A 24,810-nucleotide genomic window follows, 5' to 3' on the forward strand; every position below is an offset into this window, starting at 1 on the left:
GGTCTTGATGTTCCGAGATGCGTTTCTGAACAGACCTACCTGTCTGTCCAAAGTAAGATAATTTGCAGGAGCATGGAATCTCATAAACGCCAGGCAACATCAAAGGTGAGAGTTTGTCCTTAGGAGAAGGTAACAAGTTGTAAATTTGGTTGATAGGTTTGTAAGTAGTGGCAAAATTGTATTTCTTCATAATTTTAGAAAAATGTTCGGAGATGCCTTTCACGTAAGGCATGAGAATCCTATGGACTTCTTCCTGCCTGGTGTGATGTGTGGAGAAGTGACTGATGATTTTTTGAGTTGTTTTAGGATTATATCCATTTAGGATGGCTGTATGTTTGATTACTTTTAATTCCTGGTTTAAAGATTCTTCAGAGGAGCAGAATTTGTGTGCTCTGGAAACTAGTGATTTAATAATGCCAGATTTCTGAGATGGATGATGAGCGGAAGAATTTTGAATGTAGCGACCTGAGAATATAGGCTTGCGAAAGACAGATGTAGCGATGGAACTGTCTTCTTTTCTTTGGATGTGTAAATCCAAAAAAGAAAATACTCTGTGGAGATTCTTTTTCTAACGTAAAGTTGATGCGATGATGAAGAAGGTTAATTTTATCTAGAAACAGTTGTAATTAATGTTCGGGATGATCCCAGACTGCAAATACGTCGTCGACATATCTTAACCAAATTTTTGGTTTGGGTTCAAAAGTGAATATTTTTCCTCAAAGTGTTCCAGAAACACGTTTGCTAGGTTTGGCGATAAAGGAGATCCCATTGCTGTTCCTTCTTCTTGCTTGTAAATTTGACCTTTCCAGGTGAAGTAACCTGATGCAATAACAAACTTGAACAATTCAACTATATCAGACGGAAATTTTTGAGTTAGTAATTCAATTGTTTCTTTATGGGGAATGTTTGTGAAGGGGGAGACAATGTCGAAGCTGATTAACAAGTCAGTTTTTGATAGTTGAATGTCTTTAATTTTTGTGCGAAACTCAGTAGAATTTTTGATTGAAGAGACTGAGTGGCCTATGTGAGGGCGGAGAAGGTTAGATAAGAATCTTGATAACTTGTAAGTTGGACTGCTAATACATTCTACGACGGGTCTAAGTGGAACACTAGTTTTGTGTAGCTTAGGGAAGCCATAAATTCTAGGAGGTCTTGCATGGTATGTCTTAAGTTTTCTGATTGTTTCTTCATCTAAAGAGGAAGTTTCATTAAGTAGCTTATTCATTTTCTGAGTTGGTGTTTTGTAGGATCATAATCCAATTTGGTGTAAGTATTACGATCTCGAAGAAGTAAATTCATTTTTCGGTCATATGAATTGGTATCAAGAACCACAGTGGTATTTCCTTTACCAGAGAAAAATGAATTTACTTCTTCGAGATCGTAATGCTTACGCTAAATTGGATTATGATCAATAGAATTAACTCAAAAATTTCCGACTGATATAGTTGAATTGTTCAAGTTTGTTATTGCATCAGGTTACTTCACCTGGAAAGGTCAAATTTACAAGCAAGAAGAAGGAACAGCAATGGGATCTCCTTTATCGCCAAACCTAGCAAACGTGTTTCTGGAACACTTTGAGGAAAAAATATTCACTTTTGAACCCAAACCAAAAATTTGGTTAAGATATGTCGACGACGTATTTGCAGTCTGGAATCATCCCGAACATTAATTACAACTGTTTCTAGATAAAATTAACCTTCTTCATCATCGCATCAACTTTACGTTAGAAAAAGAATCTCCACAGGGTATCTTCTTTTTTGGATTTACACATCCAAAGATTACAAAACACATCCTAACTGTATGTTATTCCTATTATTGTTTTAAACTACTGTACTGATGATGTCCTAAGATACTTAGGATGAAATATTTACAATTAAATAATTTTCACTGTGGTTAATACGTGTGTTTCTTTTAATTATTAATTCAAGGAATATTTTCCCCCTGAAATCAAAGGTATTAGAAAACGTTGTCATTTGAGAAGTGTCATTTGTGGCAATGGAATAATGCTCGTCATATTCACTAAGAAGTGAATATGACTAGTGTGTTATTCCATTGCCACAAAAGTTTTCATCCCAAATTCGGAACTACTTGATGAAAGAAATGGAACACCTCTCAAAAGAGCAAAACAGGTCAAAAAAGGATTATTTCTCTTTCTCCTTTCTTGCTCAATTATCCTCCTCGTAATCTTTATAGAATTTGAGAAGATTCGATGCTTTGAGACTCAACAAGTTCGAAGCTAACTAGATTTCGATTCCGAGACCGAGATCCCGTTTAATTTGCTTGCTTTCTTTTTATTTTTTAGATAAACTAGAGATTTTTTTTGCAAATAATTTGATTGTAAATAAATTTTAACTCGTGAAAATTTAATTCCAGTTTATTTTTTTAAATTGTATTCTTTTATTTAATCCCAACACGTTTCTTTTTTTTATTTTGGTAATACTGTATTTTGTAAACTATATATATAACCCTATTTCTCTTAAATGCCACCCAAATATTTATACCGAATTATCTTTGGTAAAGAAACAATCGAAACGATCGTAAGAACACCACATGGACTATCACATCAAGTGTAGGAAGCAAATGCACCCGATTTCTATTTGTCGCGGTAAGATTACCCTTAACTGTTCAGCGATGCATAGGAAAGAAATGTATGGCGAAATAAGAGTTCATATTAAAGCATTTGAATTATAATGAAGCATGTTCAGAATCCATCCAAGATTCGCCCTTGCTTGCAAGATGTGCCCAAACGTATGAGCACATACAGAATGTGTTGGAGCATAGCAGAAGTTAATCTCCCGTTATTTTCCCAATAACCAGAGTAACTAAATCTTGCTAATGTACAGACAACCTATTATTACATGAAGGCATTTGGCAATGCATTGCTTGACTACCCTGGATAAATGGTAAGAATATACTGAAAAATCGGTGACATGTGTCCATTTTGAGTCTGTGTAGAACAGTGCTAAAAATAAACCAATATCATTGATTTATTTTTAGCCCTGTTCTGACAACCACAGCGAGCACCGTCGCTATAATGCAGATCGAAACTAAATGTGAGAGATCTGGTTTATGAATTGAATCAATTCCAAAGAGAATTTTGGCATACAAACGAGAAAGTCTTTAGGGCAAACAGGAATTTTAGCTTACAAAGAAATACTTTTATTCTGTTTTCAGCATGTATAACTTTTGTCTATTTAGTTGCGAAATATCTTGTCTAAATACTGAATCGATCGTCTTTATTTTAGCATCTCCACTGGATGCAAAAACTGGGAGTCAACGCCACGAACTTCTCTCCTCACGAGGTAAAAGATTTGGATTCTTATTTACTATTAACATGGCTACTCGTTATTTATTATGTGGTGCTGAAAGGGGTAAATTTAACTGAACTTACACCTTGGTGTGGGCTAAAGTTCATTACAGAAAGTTTAAAACAGATGAAGAATGAAACTGATATTAATATTTGAATGTACACCTATGGTATTAATTCTTTATATTTGTTTCCATGAAAGGAAAGGTTTAGTTTAAGTTTTACCATAATTTTTTCCCCGTTTCATGCACTGGAGTTTGGGCATTTGTTTGCTACTTTGCTACAGTTATTTGAAGCGGTATATACTGGATCATTGTGTGAGGGGGGAAAAAGAGCATTGCGATGGTTCGCTGTTTAATTTTATTAATAAAATTATGCACCCATTTAAGTTGACGGTGAAAAACGAATATAAAACCAATCTCACCAAGTAAGACTTCCCATGTTTTACTGATACTTCAGGGATAGCTTGTTCAGCGAGTAACAAACGGAAGCCATTTAAAACAAAACTCCAAAAAACTAATAATAACTGACTATATAAATGCATAACTTGTGTTTTCAAACATCTCTCTGCAAATAGGTTATAGTGAAATACTACGGAGGAGGACTTTTAGGCAATGATAAAGAGGGATGTGTACTTCGAGTGCTTATGATCAAGAACATCGATATTTTAGGTGAGTTAAGATAATGTTTTAAACACTGCATAATATTATAATAATTGTGACATAAATTGTCGTAAATAGGGACTGTCGTGCTTTTTTTTGTTTTGTTAATCGTTTTGCAGTATGATTCCCTTATCATCAAGGCTGTGCTAATTAGAAAAATTAAATTTTTTGATATAGCCACGATTTTTATTTTAGATACACAACGCCTATGAGAACCACCTAACTCATCTTCACTTGTAAAATGCTTGTCAAGATTCCTCGAATGAGCTCAATTTTAGGTACCGAAGTTCAACTTTGATAAGCGCCAGTTCAAATAAAAGTCCAAAGATTAAAGTAGAATGAAGCAGTCAAAGGTCTCATTTCTATTTAGACGATAACATTGCCGTTAACGAGTTAGAATTGAAATCAGGAATTCAAAACAAAGACGAAGTTATCCGTTTGCAATAGCATTTAAAAGCTCTTTTGTATTTTCCCGACTACAAGTTGCACGAAGATTTTAGAAGAGAAATTTCGGGAAAATATTTAATTCGCACTGAAAGCACAAACAGTTACTGAAAAAATTATTCTTATACAGGATAGTTCGGTGTTTCTATTGGTCATCGATATCCTAAAATCTTCTACTGTCCACTCATCTTATTGCTACTGTCTCAATTGTCACTTCCTTCAAACAATGCATTATCTACGCATGCTCAATCCATGCCTCGTCATAAACTTGTCAAAAAAAAAAAAAATCAAAAAAAAAAAACTGATTGAAACCATACTTGAACATACCCAGCTTTTTATGTATAGAATTTGAGATTACTGCCCGAAGAGACAGAAAGAAAGAGGAGGGAGGTGTTGATAGTCCCTGTACAGGTTGCAAAGTTTCAATTTTATTCACTAGAAATTATTTCTTATCAAGCCTTCCATCCTTAGTTGTTTTTCTGTCCTTAGTTATGCTTTTTTCATACAAACCAAGCCAAGCGCTGTTTAGCGGAAATGGTCCAGATGGACCATTTCCACTTGGCTAAAGCTGGCTTACAATGTTTGTAAAATATTGAAAAGGACTAGCGTGCATCTTAACTACTGTCTTGCTGTGGAAACAATACATCACACATTGTGAGATGTCTTATTTCCAGAAGGAGAATCGTGGAAAAAAATTATAAACTAAATGAAAACTCAGAAATCGGCGTATTTACTGTTGCACTGTGAACAATTTAGATTAGGCTAACGAGTAATAAGATCTAGAGAATTATGAACAGGAGAAAATTAACCTAATTTCGAAATCCACTGGAAATTTAAGAAGATCAGCATTTAGAGACAGAAATTCATAAAAATTATGAAATTAATTACAAAATCTAATTATTTTGAAATTTGCATTCGAATTCATTTAAAGGGGAAATTACTAGTCAGCTCATGAGGTGTAATTAATATTAAGCACGCGACAGAACATCGAAGAAAACACAATGTTTTTCGATGTCCATTTTGAATGACTTCGTGGTTTTGCTTTATTTTCATGTTAAATTTTTTTTTTATTTTACAGGAATGATAAATTCGGTACAGTTAATGGAGGACTATTACAAGATGGTTGTTTATGAAATGAATGACAATATTAGATTGATGAAAGAAAAATCTGAGGAGGTAAGTTACCGACATCAATAATGACGTAATAGAGTTATCAATGAAACCACTACCACACACACACACACACACACACACACACAAATTTCGTTGCTGGATTTTGTGATATAAGTTTTAAGGTTTTCAATTCGCCTTTTCGAATTAAAAAAAATTAAAAAAGAGAAAAACGATTTAAAAATTAACTTGTATAAAGCTGCAAAACCTAAAAAGGCAGCTGTTACAGCCGTTAGCTGCTAAATTATATGTTTTAGCATCCCATTCACTTCAACAGCATTCTATTTTTGATAACACTGTAAATGTTCCTAAACTATAGTGTTAAATAGTCGAAAATATTTTTTCCAATTATGCTGGCTATTTTTATTATCAATTATCTACTTATTAATGTTGAGGCAATATATAAGCACAAATGGGCAGTAGACTCTGACATCTTTTAAATTCTGATTATGTATTTGTTCAGAGTATTAAGAAAACATTTAAGAACAACATTGCTTATTGCCGTGTATATTATTAAATTTATTAAAGTATTTGTATTAAGACAAATTAATTAAACCCTGCTTTATTTAATTACAGCTTGGACGACGAGTTGATAGATTATGCTATATATTAGACATTGAACACATCAGATTGAGGGATTGGATGACAAGATCAGGTAAGTGTTCTGAACATAATAATAATTGGGTTTTGAAGTTATTTCTTCTTCAGTTGCACTGTTGTGTTATTATGAATCAGAGGGAAACAGAATAAATTTGCTTTTAAAAATCCAGTTTCCCTTTCACAAACAAACGAATCCGATTTATGGACTACCAATCCAAACCATTCGCAATCCGTTTTCATTTCTAATCTCCTGCCTGCTTATTTCCTAACTCGAAAATATAGTTATTATTTAAAATATTTCTCAGGAACAGAATATTAATCTCTGCATCAAAAGGAAAACGAAACACTGGTTTTTGCATGCCCACACTTGTTTTCCTTGTGTGTTTTAAATATTGACTTATAATCAAGTCACTTTCCTGTTCAGATAATAATCGCATTGCGAAAGAGCTCCAGTACGATTTAATTAAAACCAAAAAAAGTTACAAAATCAGTAAAAAATGCAGTAGACTTCTCGGAAACCTAGCAAAAGATCTTTAAATTATTCATATATTTGACGCTTTCAAGGTGTTTGGAAACGATTTATGATGATAATTGTCCAATACAGTATTCTGACTCCCCCACCTCCTCTACAAGTAAGTTTGACGTAATGGAACTTACTCCATTTTTTGAAGTAGAAAAAAATAAGTCAAAAATTATAAAATAGAGGAATATTTATACCTCTAAACAAAACCCATTAGTAGAACTTAGAACGCTCACTGAAATTTAATATAATTCTATTAATTACATTTAACTCGACGTTTCGTCATACGGATTGATGACATCCTCAGGAGTTCACAGAGAGAGTTACAAGCTTAAGCATTATGTTAAGCGGCGATACCAGAACAATACTTAATTTGATTGATCGCCCTAAGAATAAGATTTGCGTGGAGTCTAAGAGTAATAAATTATTCTAATTCATGGAAACAAAATAATAATTATATACACATAAAATATGTACAAATGAAGTTGAAATTCAAGCAAAAATCAATCCATAATCTAATAATCCCAATATACCAGTGTGGATGAGGAGTATGTACATTTTTTTCGACCAACAACGAATGGGACAAAAGATAACTAACACTGGGTTTATCAAGTCGTAAAAGATATTTAATCTCTGCTGAAGAAGCCTCCGCTTTACTGATTTACATAAAATACGCATATAATGCAAGAAAAACGTATTAAGGAAAACTGGAAATAGTAAAGAAAGAAATGAGAACTCGAGTTAGATGTTAGTAATCGGTGAACTGAGATGGACAGGAATGGGTCTCTTTAATAGCGATGATTTCGTGATGTATTAATCTCTACATGAAGACCTTCAAAGAAACGGAGCAGCAGTCATGCATTTTGGGTTACAACCCAGTGACCGATAGAATAATTCTAATCAGAATGAAGTCATACCCAGTGAAAGATAACACTCATACAGGTGTATGCACCCACTACAGATTCAAGTGAAGATGAGGCAGAAGAATTTAGAGCAGATTGCCACAAGTAGTATACAGTATTGATAAAACAGATTTGCTCTTGATAGTGAGTGAAAAAGAAGAACAAGGCATCACTGGAAAATTTGGTTTAAGATTGAGGAACGAAGCAGGAGAAATGATGTTGGAGTTTTGTGTTAGTTTCTTTATTGCAAACACTTACTTTCAACAACATAAAAAAAGATTATACACATGGACATCACCTAATGGAGAATGTAGAAATCAGATGGATTTGTTGCCATCAGAAAGTGGAGGAGTGCTATCCAAGCAGCAAAAACACTACCTGGTGCAGATTGTGGGAAAGATCATGAATTATTGATAGCTGAAGTTAAACTGAAATTAAGGGCTAAGAAAAACAACCCAGGAGACCAGACTTGAGCAGAGTAATGGAGATATGGATGTATCAAGGCCTTATAAGAGGAATATTAATGTATTATTCAATAGCGAAGTAATATTATGAGCTATCTTAGCAACCTTAGCAATATGTCCTCTAAACTTTAACTCTGTCTACCAACACCCCTAAATCTCTAACTTCATCTCTTTCCTGGAACACAGTGTGACACACAGCTTGTAATCTATTTTTCCCAAAATGGATAAATTTACATTTCCCACATTAAACTGACGCCCATCATTTTTTGCCCATACTGACAGCTTATTTAAATCATCCTGCAAGTTCGCCACATCGTTTTGATTAATTACTCGACCTAATTTTGCCTCATCAGCAAACAACTGACTATTTCCTTTCAGGTTATTTCCTACATCATTTATGCCCAAATCAAACAGCAATGGTCCCAGCACCGAACCTTGTGGCACACCACCAGTCACCTGCTTTCTGCATTGTGCTCCTTCATATACCAACTTTTGATATCTATCCAGAAGAGACCCTCTTAACCACATAACCATTGTCATATCCACCCCCATTTGTTCGCATTTGCATAACAGAGACTCATGTGGTATTCTGTTCGATGTTTTTGCAAAATCCAGCAGAATCATCGCGTAGCCATTTTCCATATCCAACTCAGCTGTTACTCCATTATAAAAAGCTAGTAAATTACTAAGGCATGACCAACCCTTCACAAAGCCACGTTTCCCCCCTCATAGAACATTATATTCTTATTCACCCATTCTGCCATTTTCCATCTTCAACTCAACTTATAAAAAGCTTTTACCACCACGCCTGAGATACTGATTGTCTATAATTTTCTATAATCTGCAGTCTTAGAACCTCCCTTATGCAATGGAATTATTTTGCCCTCTTTCTACTCCCTTGGAATTAAACAGAAATTAAACAGCTTAGTTAGTAGCACTGCCAGTTAGTCTGCACTTTCTCTCAAAACCCTAACTGATATCCCATCTAACCCCACAACTCTATTTACACTAAGATTCTGCAATATCGTAAGGACCTCCAATTCATCCACCACCTGTTCCCACATTAGTGTTGCCTGTCACACAGGTTAAAAGCAATAACCTCACTAGGAAGAAATATGCTTGCAAAGTGAGCATCACTCAGTAACTCAACTATTTTATCTGTTTCTGTCTAATCGTCACTCATTAAGGTTAATCTTCCATTGTCATTCTTCCGCTTACTTGCCACATAACGAAAGAACTCTTTGGGCCTGCTCGGCTAAGTTCTTCTCATCATCTGATATTGTCTTCCTTGGCATGGTGGTCATTTTCCTTGCCTGAACCTTGTACTGTTTATGAGTCTACTGGTTACCTTTCTCTTTATATGTCCCCCACAGCATTTTCAACGTCTGCAGCTCGTGCTTAATGATATTGCTCATCCATCTAACTCCTACCTGATAACCCTCCTTACATTAGATATACAATTTAATATTGTTTCCTCTAGATGACCCTTAACTATCTCCTGCACTATTAACAGCCTTCCCTTGCATTGTTTTATGCCACGGCAGAGATTCAAGCTTCTTCCTAAGCATGTCATAATCACCTACCTTACACTTCCACATATCCCCCTTCTTGATAGAACATTCCTCATGTTTTACAATCTCCCGAGTCAAAACTGCTTCGTCACTTTCACCAATCGGAGGCAATGTTGTCACCTTGGTTATGAATAGCTCTTCTGATCCTATGACCAGGTGCAATACTTTCCCACCCCTAGTCCCCTCCATCACATGCTGCCTCAAGTAATTATCTCTCAGTAGGTGTATAAATTCCACTTCCTTCCTTCTACTCTATATCTCCATAGTTGAAGTCCTCAATAATAATCACTCGACTTGTACTCATTGTTCTAATTTGGCGATGCATGTCTTCCAGATCATCTGTGCAACTCCCTGGCCTATAGCAACAACCAAGTGTTTATTTTGTATGTACTGGCCTTAATCTCCCACCAGACTGCTTCAAATAAACAGCCACCTTTCCAGCTATCTCCTATTCATCTGCAATCATCAGTAATATCCCTCTCCCATCCTACCTTCTATATTTCCCTTGAAAATACAAAACCCTTCACATTCAATCCATGTAATTACATCGTCTGCTGTTAGCCAAGTCTCACCAATGCCTATAAATTTTGACCAGGCTGCATTAACCAATGCCAAAAATTCCTCCCTCTTGTTACTTTTGTCATTAGCATATAGAAACTGCAGCATCCCTTTAGGCATCCCACCCACCCTTACTTTCTGAATTGACTATCCTATTTAACATTTTTGCTTCAGAGACTAGATTCCTCACTTGGTCATTCTCACCTTCACTCGCTTCATGGGTGCCTTCACACAAACTCATCTGCTTCCACCCTAATTACTTAACTTTTCGTGAATTTATGCTTCAGCATGCTCGGTGAAAAAAGCTCTCTCCGGATATCTAACACCAAAATTCAGATGAAGTCCATCTGCATTGTACAAATCCTTCTTTCCATCAAACACAGACCACAGATCAACAAATCCTTTAGCATTCCTTCTGCACAATCTACGTATAGATTGGCTACCAACACCTCCTCAGTTTGCCTCTATCATAGCATTGTAGGGAGACTTACAATCTTCACCTTCTCACTCTTCAGTTTTGCCTCTTCTAGCAGCTCCTTTACATCCTCCCTCATAGAATACTTCTCGCCTCTCACGTCATTGGGTACCAACCAGGACAATCATTTTCTTTGACTTACCTTTTACCTTTTTGCATCCAGATGGCGTGGCTAATATCGTGAATTTTTGCCCTGGGGATACAGGATTTTGTCATACTTTTGTTAAGTACTCCCCTGATCATTGAGTCTCCAGAATAGTTTTCTCCTTAACTTGTTTTTCTTGTTTGTTCGGTCGGTCTTCATTATTCCTTCGGACCACCTCCTTCTTTCTCTTCATCCCCGCTAATCTCTTGCCACTTCTGCATTTTTCAATTTCTTTCAATGCCTTTTTGTCCTATGAAGGATAACATTCAAGCGGGCAATTTCTTTATTAATATCCATTTCGTTTTCCTCTATTTTCTCGGCCGAACATTCGGCATTTAATGACATCATTTTCCATCCTACTGTGGGTACTGTCCACTCTCCTAACATTTGGTGCGTTCTTGTCACCTAATAAGACACTCACTTTTGAAACATTTTAATACTTCTCTCTTTCAATTTCCTTCCACGTATCCTTTAATTTTCTCGCAAAACACTGCACAAAATCCCGCAAACTGAAATCACCGGACAACGTGGTCTTTGCCATCATTGTTTTACCACGCACTGGTGTCATACTGACAATATTCTATTTAAAGTAAACAATACAAGATTTACTTACAAACTCAATAGCTCAGTCAATCACCCCCCCCCCCTTTAAAACAAACCACAATAAGTTAACCTAATATTATCAACTAAACTACGAAAATGTCACTTCTCTTTCAGGAGCCCATATTGGCAACCTTTCTCAAAATCGGCAATTTTCTGAAATCTCACGACATAAGAGTGGCCTTCAAACTCATTACGACTGTACGAGCCCTGTTATTCCCCTAAGGACCACCACCCTTTTAAGGAAAATCCTGGAGTTCACAATATTCCATGTTCTTGTGGCCTTGCTTACATAGGACAAACATCGAGAAGTTTAGAAATTAGGCAAAAAGAGCATATGGGAGACGTCGATAACAACAGAGAAGGCAGCCCAAGCCTGACGTTCCATTTCTTCCACACTCGCCACAATACTGAATGGGACAAGAGCTCCATGCTGTACATAGAAGACAACTGCTATGTAACTGTTCATGTTTACCGCTTATTGTACATTTGTGTTCTTCCTAACCCAGAAGAAGCCACAAGCATATGTGACAAAACTTATTGGTTTAATTAAATACCTATTACGACTTATTAAACCGAGTGTTAGTTATAATTTGTGACATACCAGTATAGATTTAATGGCTAAATAATATCAAAAATAATTAATTAATATCGGCCAATGAACGGGAGCTCTTGACTAAAATTCAAAATCAAAGGTAATACCGATATTATAATTCGATCGGATTGGTATAAATTAGTTAAGTAGCAATTAATATATAGCTACCAAACTAATCTATATTGACTTCCGCTGCTTCCTTAAATCTTCGTTGGTATTTTGTTTTATCAAGTATGTACACAGTGCTATAGTGAATATTGTTGTTAGTATGCAGCACGTGAACTGATAAAAAAATCTCGAGTCAAGTAATGCAACAACTAAAATACCCCATTTGTTTTCTTTGTGTTTAATTGCTGTTTGGCTGTCATACATTGATAAGAAATACATTAATCCTGTTTTGATAAGAAGTAAGATTTTGGTTGGTGTGAATGTTGTCAGTCAAATATATATTTTAAAGATTCGGCTTAGTTCTTTTTTTATGAGATATCTTTTACATTATGTATGCATATTATCCAATTTCTAAAGTCGTGTTGATTTTGTTTTTGGTTGGGACACACACATATAATGGATTTGATGAATTATATGTGTGTTTTGATGATCCAAAACCTGATCGCATAGCAACAAACACATGTGGGAACACAAAGATTATATCAAGTTGTTGTATTACACTAAATCCGAGTTATGAGACAATGTACTTCAAACTAACCACAAGAATTATAATATTTTACCATTACTTATTAAACTTTCAACCACAATTGCAGGTTCATTGATCAACAGCTAGCTTTGATTATAATGTAGAAATTATGTAGGTGTCGTCTCCGTTGACCCAGTGAAATTATAAGACAAGAGACTCTTATTGAAACCTCTAATCTTATAATGTTTATTTATTTATTACATTGTTTTTATGCAACCTTTTAAATACTTATAATAATTGCTTCATTTATTCAGTATAAGTAATTAAGGCTAATGGTCCACGTGTGCACTCTTTCAAGTCTTGATGACGTCATCGATGAATTAATTATATTTAGCAAAACATTGAATTAATCGTAATTAAGTTTTATTTCTTCTCTATACGCTTTGTTTAGCAATCATTCACAATGTGGTGCACATAAATGTAGCGTCAGTAACTAATATAAGAAGTTAATTTATTAACTTCTTTATATATTGCTTGAATGTCCGCTTTCTCAGATAACCTCCATATTCCTCTTTTTATTTCAAGTACATAAAACAGCTCTCACTGCAAGATTTTATATAGAAAAGGGGATTAAAACTAAATGTGAAGATTATTGAAGAACTTTCCTGGTGAGCGTTTCAGGAAAGATTTACAGAGGGGTAATTGTGAGACAGCCAAGAAAAATGGTTCAAGGAAAAACTGGTGAATAATAAGTTGCGTTGACGCAAAATAAAGATTATGGTAAGTTATGAATTAAGACAAACAGTTGAGGAATCAGAGAAATTACACCTTTGATGACCTCGAAAGGGCATATGATAATGTGTCAAAGGGAAAAAATATTCTTCATTAATTTCCTAATATTTACCCTCAAAGGGGGGGGGGGGGGGTGTTCAGGCTACTATGACAGTGGTACACGATTAAATTCACATAACTACTGACCTCCAATCGATAACTTTTCTCCAAATCAATCAGTTATCTGTCAAGACTCCAACATTATCAGATCTTATATTTCTATCGTCTAAGGCACTTTGTACCGTATCAATCCACCTATATCTTGGTCTTCCTCTGGGTCGTTTTCTTGCCAACCTGGCAGAGAACACTTGTTTTGCTAATCTTTCCTTGCCCATTCTGTTTAGGTGACCATACCACCTGAGATTAGCTCTGCTAACGCATTCCTGGATGCTGACAATGTCAAGTTCTTTCCTAATATCCTCATTTTTAATATGATATTGCCATTGATGCCATCTGTTCACATCCCTAATCTTTCTCGGGAATCTCTTATCTGCGGTCTCTAGTCTTTGGTCAAATGGGTTTACTTCTGACCCAGCTATCAGATCCATAAGTTTAAATCGGTTTGAACACTGTCTTGTATACAGCTAATTTAGTGCTTAGACTACTTTCTCTCTTATTCAATCCGGCCGTACCAGCTTTGTTTATTCTCTTGTATACTTCCGTACTTAATTTGCGTTTTTCAAAGAGCTGTGTCGAAATATTTGAAATGTTTTAGCCAATAGGTTTCTCCATTCAGGAAGCAGTTCATGATGTTTCTGCCTATTCTCATAGTTTTCTGTTGCTGATTTCCCTGCCATATTTCTTACATCACCTATTTAATTTAGTTGCTTCAGAAATCACGTAGACTCGAACGCTATTTATTTAGGAGTACAACATCATCTGCATAAAGCACTGGGATTGATATCTCCAATTTTGATATCAGGTTTAATGCTACTTTCTTCCATAATGTGACCCGCATGACAGTGGAGTTAATGTGCACCCTTGTCTCGCACACCACAATTAACATCAGCACATCTTCTGTACATCCTTCAATTCCGAGTGCTAACTTACATCTTAAATATAGACTACGTTTTGGTCAGCTGTCTAATGTTCCATGTACATAGAATAAGTATAAAGTTTTCACGAGGTTTCATCTTGGAATATTGTCACGTTTTTCTATAGATCTAAACAGAAGTTATTGAGATCTAAAAAACCTAAACATAAATTCTTATTATAATCCCATATAATGATTTATGAATTATTTTGTCTTAAAGTGAAAATCTGTTCCTGACAATCCAGGAATTGCCCCAAAATATTCAAACACTAACCTGTATGATGTAAATGAAAATTTTACAGAAAGATTGTTAGCTTTTATACATACTTACACTTATGTATCAATAGAATGCAGAGGAACATGATTCGATGTTAAAAACTGGCGTAAGGCAAGTTTTTCTCCGTCTGTTATTATCACCTTCACCAGTAGACTCGAGTTCATGTGTGTAAAAGCACGAACCTATGAAGTGGCCAAATTCAGTAAATTCAAACACATAAAGTATGAATGACCTTCCCAAGGGAAATCATAACTCTGATGTTCCAATAGGAGATGTTAGTCTTCGGTTCTTTATGTGTATAAATGCTGCAGGGTCTAACCATTTGCTGTAACAAACGTTGCATGGAAATTAGAAATAATAAAAAAAATAAACTATGAAAATAGGCAGTAAACATCAACCTAGAGAACAGCTAACGCATTTTAGCTATTTAGGTAAAAAGTTTAGTGATGATAGAAAATAATGAGAATATATGGAAAGGTGGGACTGATTGAGATTGGTGTGTGGAAAGAAAAAGCAACGAAATTACCGAGTTAGCAATTCACAAGATAAAAACAACTGCATGGTTAGTCTGTCACTTTTGCAGAATACAAAACATTATTAATCCCTTGCATAAATAGTCGATTATTTGGGCGCTTTTTTAATTCTTTATGAACAAACCAACACGTCAAATTCTGTGCTTTTACATTTAATAATATTTGCATTATGACTCCAAATTTCTGAATTTTAATAACAATCTAATACGAATAATATTTTTTCCCTTGATTTAGTTTTGGATCTCATTTTTAAACTGATCGCATTTTATGAACAAAATTATCCGGAAACTTTGAGAAGAGCCTTCGTAGTGAACGGTAAGTCCATCCTCCCCCAGTTCTTTTAGAAATTAAGAAATAATTGTAAAATAGTTTGTTGATAATGTGATGCAATATTGGAATATCGCATTAATATTAACACAAAACAGAAGAGATTCCATACACAGATGCTAGAGTCGCCCCGCCATCAGGTTAGAATTATTTAATGTAGCCAAAATGAACTTAACACTAATTACTCTACCTTAAAAAGTTATCGGCTTTCTCAATATACTGTACGCCCATCCACACGGGCAGGTATATTGATGTCACTCTCACCACTACGGTTCTCATAAATTGCAACAACTTGGTGAAGAAATCAAGGGCTATCTTCTCCGAAGCTGTCTTTCAGCATCAATGCAACCATTCCTTGACAATGGACTACAGCCCTAATGATCCCTTACTGCTCCTCACAAAGACAAGTATTCATCTGGAACAGAAGGTGCTGCCAGTGTTCAAGCACTCGTAGCACGAAATGCACGCGCGAATCTAGCAAATGGAAATTGGTACTTTATCATTCAACACTGAACAAATCTATAGAAATACCATGGTCATGTAAACTGTTGTTTATTGCAATTAAACTATTATTAAAATGTTGTTTATAGAACGGTAGGGGTAATCTGCTATCATTAAAGTTTTGGTAGACTAACCATGGTTTCCATGTTACTTCATGGCTCCAATAACCAAGGCAGAAGGTGTCACACCAGCCAATGTAAACTATTTACCAAGTAAAAAATTTTTACAAGTATCCTTACTTGTAATTTCCTTGTTCTTTCAGCTGGTTTGTGGGATGAAGAACCATTACATTTCCTTACGAGACTGGCTAATTCTTGAAGCTAAAAAACAGATTTCTCCGTATCCTATACGGGATTTGAACCGGTGTCTTCCCAACCCAAGGACATCGTGGTTGAGAAATCAACCACGATTGAATCAAATCAATACTTAAATGTGTATACAGAAAATAATTCCGATATCCAGAAATATGCATTGAATGCATATTTCTGATATTATTTTTACCTTTCCCACTTAAGTTGTATTTCATTTATGCTATTTTATAAAGTAACTAACACTCCACATGGTCTGACGACTGCTAGTTTATCATAAGAGGAATAATATTCTTTACAAATAGGTCCTCTGTCTGGTATAATAATAGACTAAACTTCACGAACTTTATGTACAGAATTCTTCAAATCAAATAACAAATTCTTTTTTCAGTTCCTTCAGCTTTCTACACGGTTTACAATATGATGAAGGCTTTCATCCCCAAGACCATCCAGTACAAAATCGTCATTTGCAATGCAGGTAAGAAATTTAAATTTGTCATTCGAACTAACAAAAGTTAATGAATATTTGAAGCCTGATGCAGTCTTCTCAATCAACTACGTACAATACTCATCCGCACATCTTAAATTTTATGTTTCACCATAAAATCCTTGTAATCGGCCTCCAATTTGAAGAGAACTTGCATTTTCGTAAGTAAACAAATGATGTGCACTCGCTTTAACACACTTCGACGAACTAGTAAGACTCGTCCATTGTGTATGCATCAACTCCGTAAATATAATTTCGATCGCGCCTCACTGTGTACCAAACTGTAAGGGAAGGATGGAAGAATAGAAGGTAGACACAGGTTTCAAGGCTACTCATGACACACAGTTTGTGCGCAGACTTTCGGAATTTCCCTCATAAAATTAAAATTATTACAGCTCGCCCCAGTTTCGATGCAACCCACCCTTCATGCAAAGTATCCATTCCCTCTTTCCTTTCATTTATAGGTTTTAATCGAATCAACATCTTAACAACCCACAATCTCGGCCGACACTCCATGACTGGCCTGGTAATTTACCTTTGAATCTTTCTACGGTGTGTTCAGAAATCCAGGAGAACACCAACCACGCACACAATAGTTCCAGTTGGTTAGATCAATACAGAAACGACATCGTTCTCGAAACTTGAAGGAGCAAAGTTCTTTACCTTTTCTGTATGTCTCATGATCTTCATTTCTCCCTATTACTGTCATCCCTAACTGCTCGTCTCATGAAGCGCATTCCGCATCTTGAGTATAACGCCCGAAATATTATACTTGGTTATCATTTTACTGAAATAACTTACTGCTGTCTCCGTATGAAAGCGGCTAATTACCATCAACAGAAAAGTCCCAAAGACTGAATCCGAACCGAGGTTATACAACTCAAGGACTTCGACAAAACGGACTAAGCTACGGAGATTATCATTACTTCAATTTAAAAAGTAATATACATAATTTTGTCACATGACTTTACAAAATACAGAAATATCATCGTATAACTTTGCCATGTTAGTTGATGTTGGCACCTTATTATTATTATTTTTAGATTATCAGACATAATTAATTATATTCAGAAATCCACTGATCCAACCTGATAACAAATATATAACCATCCAACATCCACTCTCCATGTTCATATGTTAGTGGATAATGACCCTAATTCTTTCCCTGGATATCCCCCAGAGTCTTTGCAATGTTTTTAGCTGGTATTCGTCTATCATCAAGGATCATGGCATGCACTGTTTTCATATGTGATCCCCGTGGAAGGTCTTCTTGACCTGGGGGAATTTGCCCAGTTTTAAACTTGGCCACTCATCTGGCAACTGGTGAATATGCTAGAGCACAGTCCCTTAAAGTTTCACACAAAGTTTGTGAATCTCATTGTGGACTTTTCTTGCAGCATGAAAAACTTGATTACAGTCCACATTTCTGTGTCTTTGAATTTCTCCAAAATCACTGACATGCCTTCTTATAATATATCTAAAAAAGAAAAGAACAAATTATTACAATGTGATGAAACAGTGGGTTTAAATGGCTTTAAGATATGTTTTTCTTGTGGTAATATCAGTTGCGTTAATATCCCCCCCCCCCCGTCGTACAAAGCACTGCAAAAAAAAATATTAAGATACACTATAACGACGCATGCGTTCAGTGCATACTACAAACTAAATAGATTAATAATTACAGTACAAAATGATAAAACTGATCTTTTGTAAACAAAGACAATACCGGCTTTCTACAGAACACAAAATACTAACAACAAAACACTTATGTCACTGTGCAGTTATGCTAAACAATTAATTCTATGCCAAATACAGGCCAGCAAGAAATACATACCGTATAACAAGACCTCAGACAACTAATTATATCGTATATAAATATAATAAGCACTACGGAAAGGCCACCCGAAGCTTCTACATCCCAGACATGTTAATTAAACTACCTTTTGAATACAGGAACCTTACAAACTACAACAGGACATACTATGAACAAGAAATACTTACCTAACAAACTTAATGAAACGCATTATATTAGTTCAGGCGTTTCAGTTCAGTGACGGGTTACATTGTCGTGTGTGTGTGTGTGAGAGAGAGAGAATTTCTTACCCTACACCTGTGGTAAATATCAGAATATAGAATAACTAACCAGTGTCATCCTAAGATAAGCTTAATAAAAAGCTTCGAGGATGCAAGCTGACACATTACACCTCAACACAAAGAAAAAAAATCCATTTATTACAACTACAGTATTTAAATACGTTAAAGCAAAATTTTAAATATATATAATTTATTGTTATTGTATAAATACTATAAAAATGTAATCTTATTCAACAGCAAATGTAAATTTACAGCTTCTATTATTAACTTATATTATTATTATTATTATTATTATTATTATTATTATTATTTATAGGGGTACTCCATGCAGTCGAAAGACTCATCGCAAGAGACCCACACTATCCATTAACACAATACCTATTATACATCTCCTTAAATCTGAACAGATTTAAGGAGATGTATGATAGAATATCCCTTATTAGAATCCTTTTAGTCACTGAATCCCTTTAGTCCACCATACACCACCCCCATTAATGCCACCAGCCTCACATCCATTCCCGTTTGCTCCAACTCATGTAATAGTTTTCCCGTGGGCATTCTGTCAAATGTTTTTGTAAAGTCCAGCAGTATCATCAGGTAGCGATTTGCTCTATTCAATTCTGCTCTCATCTTATTATAAAATGCGAATAAATTACTAAGGCAGGATCTACTTTTTACAAAGCCATTCTTCCCCCTATAGAGTATTATATTCCACCCATTCCTGAATTTTGCTTCTAACCAATTTTTCCAATACTTTAACCACCACTCCAGAGATACTAATTGGTTTGAAATTTGCTTAGGGCCACCTTTTATGTGATAGAACTATCCTTCCCTTGGAACCTTGCCAGAGCTGAGACTTAGATTAATCAACTTCGTCAGAGGCACTGCCAGTTCACTTGCACATTATCGTAACACACGAGCTGACATACCGTCCAGGCCCACTGCTGTATGCACATTGATATTTTTGAATATGCTGAGTATCTCTAGTTTATCTACTTCAATTATGACATCAGTCACCTCAGTAACTGCCAAGTCACCACCTGGATGATACACCCTTGCAAAAGTGATCAAGTAACTGAACTATTTCTTCTGTTTCTGTCAATTTCCTACAATCATCATTGATTACCCCAGGGTTTCCCCAAACTGTGTTCCGCGGAAGGTGAATAAGTGTTGAGAGAAAAGTTCTCCTGGAATTTGTCATTTTAGTTTTCTAAGCATTTTTCATGAATAAATATTTTATGGTGGAAATATTCCGAGGAGAATAATATTGGTGAATATGTCGAAAAGCTCAGACCCAGAACGCCTAATAACATCCGTGTAGCAAATGTTAGTGCCCAAGCCATGCATTTTTAAACGTGGAAGTATTCATGAATTATCGTTAATTTTCACGCATCAAAATCTTTCAACATTTGGAAAAGGGAATACCGCTGTTTATGACCGATCATAAAAATTGCCTGCAAGCCGATTACAACAATGGGCGGCGTATCCTCTGTTCTCAAACTGAAGGAAATAATATCTGTGTTGCAAATGTTAGTGCCCAATCAGCAAGGAAATATAAAGAAAATTTTCCCACTGGAATTGAAGATCAACGGTTCTAAAATCTATTAATACTGAACACTTTCTTCGCAAGTTCGTATTGCAGTGTGTAAGTGCTTGTTCTGAAACCGGAGTGCCGTGATTTTTTTAAAAGTAAGAGGAATACAGATTTAAATTTTAATATGAATAACAGAACTAGGGACTTTGTTTAATTTTGGTATTAAGAAATCTCTTATTGAAGGTGTTTGTGACGCAACAGATATTGAGTCATCCACCACAAGCCTACAAAGCAGCGATCTCCAGGATGGACAGAAAGAGGGAAAACTACCAGCACACAGGAGAAAAAGTGCATTCACTCGTAAGTACTTTTAATAATATTATAAATATTTGATGACCAGAATGGGATATGTCAATGAAAATCAGCACAAATTTAATTAAATGACGTTTATGTTTAATTGAGGTTTAATTAATTATTAATTAATGATCAATTATTAATTATTAATAAAAATCAGCTAAATTAACGATTAATTATTAATTAATGCATTACAAAATAACCAGGGTGTTCCGTGAAAATTTCAGGATTTGTGAAATGTTCCATCATCGGAAAAGTTTGGGAAACGTTGGATTCAACTCATCCCTCCATAGTCTCCCTCTTACTTGCTGCATAGCAAAAAACCTCTTTTGGATTTATCTTGGCCTGCTTAGCTTATTTTCTCTCAAAAGCTGATTTTACTTTCCTTACCACTCTTGATACCCTTCTTGCTTGTGGTTTATATTGCTGATCACCTTTTGTTTATATTCCTTCCACAATGCTTTCGTACTCATTTATCCTCCTGACCCTGGTATGCACTCTGATACTGCCTTGCTCAAACAATCCTTGACCGCTTAACATGCACCAATCACATTCATTCCATGTAGTTTCTTTATGCGATGGCACTGCTCCAAGTTGCCTCCTAAGTTTGTCGTAATCACCAGCTTTGTAGTTCCACATAAATCCTTTCTTGACTGAAATTTCCACATGTTGAGCACTTTCCAGGAGAAGACTGCATGGTCGCTTTTCTCAATTGGAGGTAGAGTGGATATTGCAGTTCTAGATAGATCTTATGTTGTTACCAGATCCAACACTCTCAAACCACCTGGTCTGTTCCATCACATGCTGTTTCAGGTTATTATCCCTTAATTACTGTATAATTTCCATTTTGCCATACGCCCTTTCCTCCTTTGAAATCCCCCATGATAATTGCTCAGCCTGCACTCATTGTGCTAGTCTGCTGATGCATGTCGTTCATGCAAATCTTCTTCTGGACCCCCAGGTCTATAGCAGCAACCACTAAGATATTTTGTCTTACTGGCCGCTATCTCACAGCAGAAAGCTTCAAATAAACCATTTCCATCAGATCTCCAGTCTTCCTCAACTTCTAATTTAGTTGTTGAACTTCTTCAGCTATCATTAATAATACCCCTCCTCCTGCTCTATTTTCTCTATCATCTCTGAAAATACAATATCCATCATATTCTATCCCTGTAACTACATCATTCTCTGACAACCAGGTGTCACTGATACCAACAATATTTGGCCAAGTGGAGCTGACCAATGCCAAAAACTCCTCTCTTTTATTTCTGATACTTCGTGCATTCGTGTACATGGATATAAGCCTCCCCTTGGGTCCACAGTCACCCTTATATAATGTCATTACCTGCCCATTCAGATTCAAAACCTGGGAAATTGCACCCAGCACTCCACAGTCATTCCTACACTCATACTTATCTATCCCAGGAGTGGCTATTCCACACACTCATTTGTGCCAGGGGCACAAATGTGTGTGTGAAAGACAAGACATATGATTTCTCTCCCCCCCCTAATATCTCTAGTTCACTGGCTTTCCCTTCCGAACTCTCACTGAAGAACATTTGCTCCAAGCATCTAACTCCAAAACCATTTAAGTCCACTCCATCAGGTCTTTACATTCTTCTCATTGGCTATCATGCCGAGGAAGCAGATTCACAATCTTCACTTTCTTACTCTTCATTTTTTCCCAAATCTTCTCTCATTGCATATTTGTGACCTTTCAACGCATTTGTACCACCCAAAATCATTAACTCATTCGCTTCATTCTTCTGAATATTTACAGCGTCACCAACATCCTTTATCTTCGCGCCTAGAAAACATGCTTTCGTCACGTTCGCATTAAGTCCATCTCTTGTCATTGAATCCGCTTTTCCCATTCACTCTTTCTTTCATTCTCCGTTCTTCTGTACCACGCGCCAATTTTTTCTCCAACCGCCCGAGATAACGTCATGTCCTGTGAAAGAATCCGCGCTAGCATCTCATCATCCACATTATTACTTTTAACCACTTCCTTCAAACTCTCAGCCATATTTTGTGCACTATCACTCACTGCTTCCGCTACATTCTCCAAAACACCTTGACAATCCTTCCTTATATCCTTATTATCAGTCACTTTATTCTTTCGCTCCCAACACGACTCTCATTTCTTACACTCACTTATGAAACACTTTCCACAAATATTCTCTCTATTTTCGCTCTCATACCACAAACCGAATATCTTAAATATATATATATATATATATATATATATTGTCTTCTTGAAGGCAACCGTATCCAGGGTCTACCCCGAGTTTCATTTCGGTGAAATGTTCCTCCCGTCAACAAGAATCAAATCCTTATTTTTTCCCAGCCAAGAGGGCTTTGCTGTGTCACCCGTTTGACTGTGTTGCGGAGGAACTTGCATTTTTTCAGCTTAATCATTTAAGAAATTCATATTATCTTGTTAATAGCAACGACATTATTATTATTATTAACGTGCAAGTTCATGTACATGCGTACCATCCCATGTACGAAGACATATATATGGCTTTCGCTGAAAAGAATCACAGATCGTAGAAATGTTTAGCGAAAAAAACAACCGTGTATTTGAAATTTCTTTACCGTGAAAATAATTGAAACCCTGTATGATGTAAATGGAATTCAACATGGCAGATGCCTGGACGGGACATTGTTCAAACTGTAATTATAATATTACACAAATGTCATTTACATGCACATTGATGATAGCAAGTATCAACAAGGCCATTTTACATGCGTATCTCAAATGCAATCCTGTCTTATTTCAATGCTTTTTAAATGCCAGGTTTTTTTAATGAATAGCAATGTTTAGTTCTGTTTATTGAGTTCTGTCAAAAAAACTGACTTAATTTAATATTTTATGTTAGTCTGTAATAATTTTCTTTCGTTTGTTGTATAATAAATGAATTAAGATAAGCTATAATGGTGAAAAAATGACTTGAAACTCCGATCTCTTTTTGGAGGTCTCAACAACAAAAAAAATAGAATTTCACTTTACATAAGATGACTCAGTGTCTTATATATATTTCTCCTTGATTATTTCTTTTAATTACAGAGACCACAAAAGGCGTGCTATTAAAAGACATCGATGCTGAAGTGCTGCCTGCCTTTTTGGGAGGAACGCGGGTTGACAGCGATGGGAATCCTAACTGTGAAAGTATCGTAAGTAGTTTTTAAGAAAATAGATAAGAAAAGACATAAAATAGGATTTGTAAAAATATTTTACGATAACGCTTGAGCTGGATTGACGTCAGTTACGATGGTTTCCGAAATGACCAGGATGTCTCCTTTCAGTCAAGACATCCTTTGTATGCGGGGTTTGAATTACTAAACCGAGCAGTCCTTAAAGGATTTGGGATTATTTAGGGTTTGGGTGAGGTTTTCTCTTCTTTTTATTCTTATTTTAAATGGAGATTTTAATATTGTGTCGTGTGAAGCAAGAAACACATAATGGAAATCCTACCTGCTGGCATCCGATGTCTGCTGTTCATTTTTTCCTTCGAGGGCTTGAAAGCAACTTCAATCCAGCTCTTAAATAGTTAATTTGATTTCTTAACGGCTTGATTACAGGAAAGCTTCTTCGATGACTTCTACTAGAATAAGAACAAGAATGTTTATCAATAGTTGTTAATGAAACTACACTTGTATACGTTATTTGGCAAAACCTGAAGAAATAAACAAATATTCTTAAACACTTATGAGATTTTAAAAAATTTAAAAAAAATCAAAATAAAGGAATAATAAAAAAACACATTTTATTTCATGTTATTCCAATTTTCAACACTTCAACTGGATTCAACATGCCAGTCTAAATCTCAATCGCATCATCTCCTCAACATACAGTCGAATCCAGTCTAGAATGCAAAGAA

General features: G+C 35.6%; 1 protein-coding gene across 4 annotated transcripts in view; it reads left to right on the forward strand.

The window, feature by feature from the left end:
- LOC150104503 (SEC14-like protein 2) overlaps nt 1-24,810 on the forward strand; it is a 66,179-nt gene that overhangs the window by 33,706 nt on the left and 7,663 nt on the right. For all 4 annotated transcript variants that reach the window (XM_090395677.1, XM_090395678.1, XM_090395679.1 and 1 more), the window contains exons 5-11: nt 3,246-3,302; nt 3,885-3,978; nt 5,492-5,589; nt 6,160-6,238; nt 15,556-15,636; nt 16,849-16,935; nt 23,997-24,103. In XM_090395677.1, the coding sequence (XP_090251803.1) occupies nt 3,246-3,302; nt 3,885-3,978; nt 5,492-5,589; nt 6,160-6,238; nt 15,556-15,636; nt 16,849-16,935; nt 23,997-24,103 (603 nt within the window). The remainder of the gene's footprint in view (nt 1-3,245; nt 3,303-3,884; nt 3,979-5,491; nt 5,590-6,159; nt 6,239-15,555; nt 15,637-16,848; nt 16,936-23,996; nt 24,104-24,810) is intronic.

The sequence above is a fragment of the Typopeltis vanoorti genome, chromosome 7 (genome assembly GCF_054136105.1).
Source record: "Typopeltis vanoorti isolate ZY-2024b chromosome 7, IOZ_Tvanoo_1.0, whole genome shotgun sequence".
Classification (NCBI taxonomy): domain Eukaryota; kingdom Metazoa; phylum Arthropoda; class Arachnida; order Uropygi; family Thelyphonidae; genus Typopeltis; species Typopeltis vanoorti.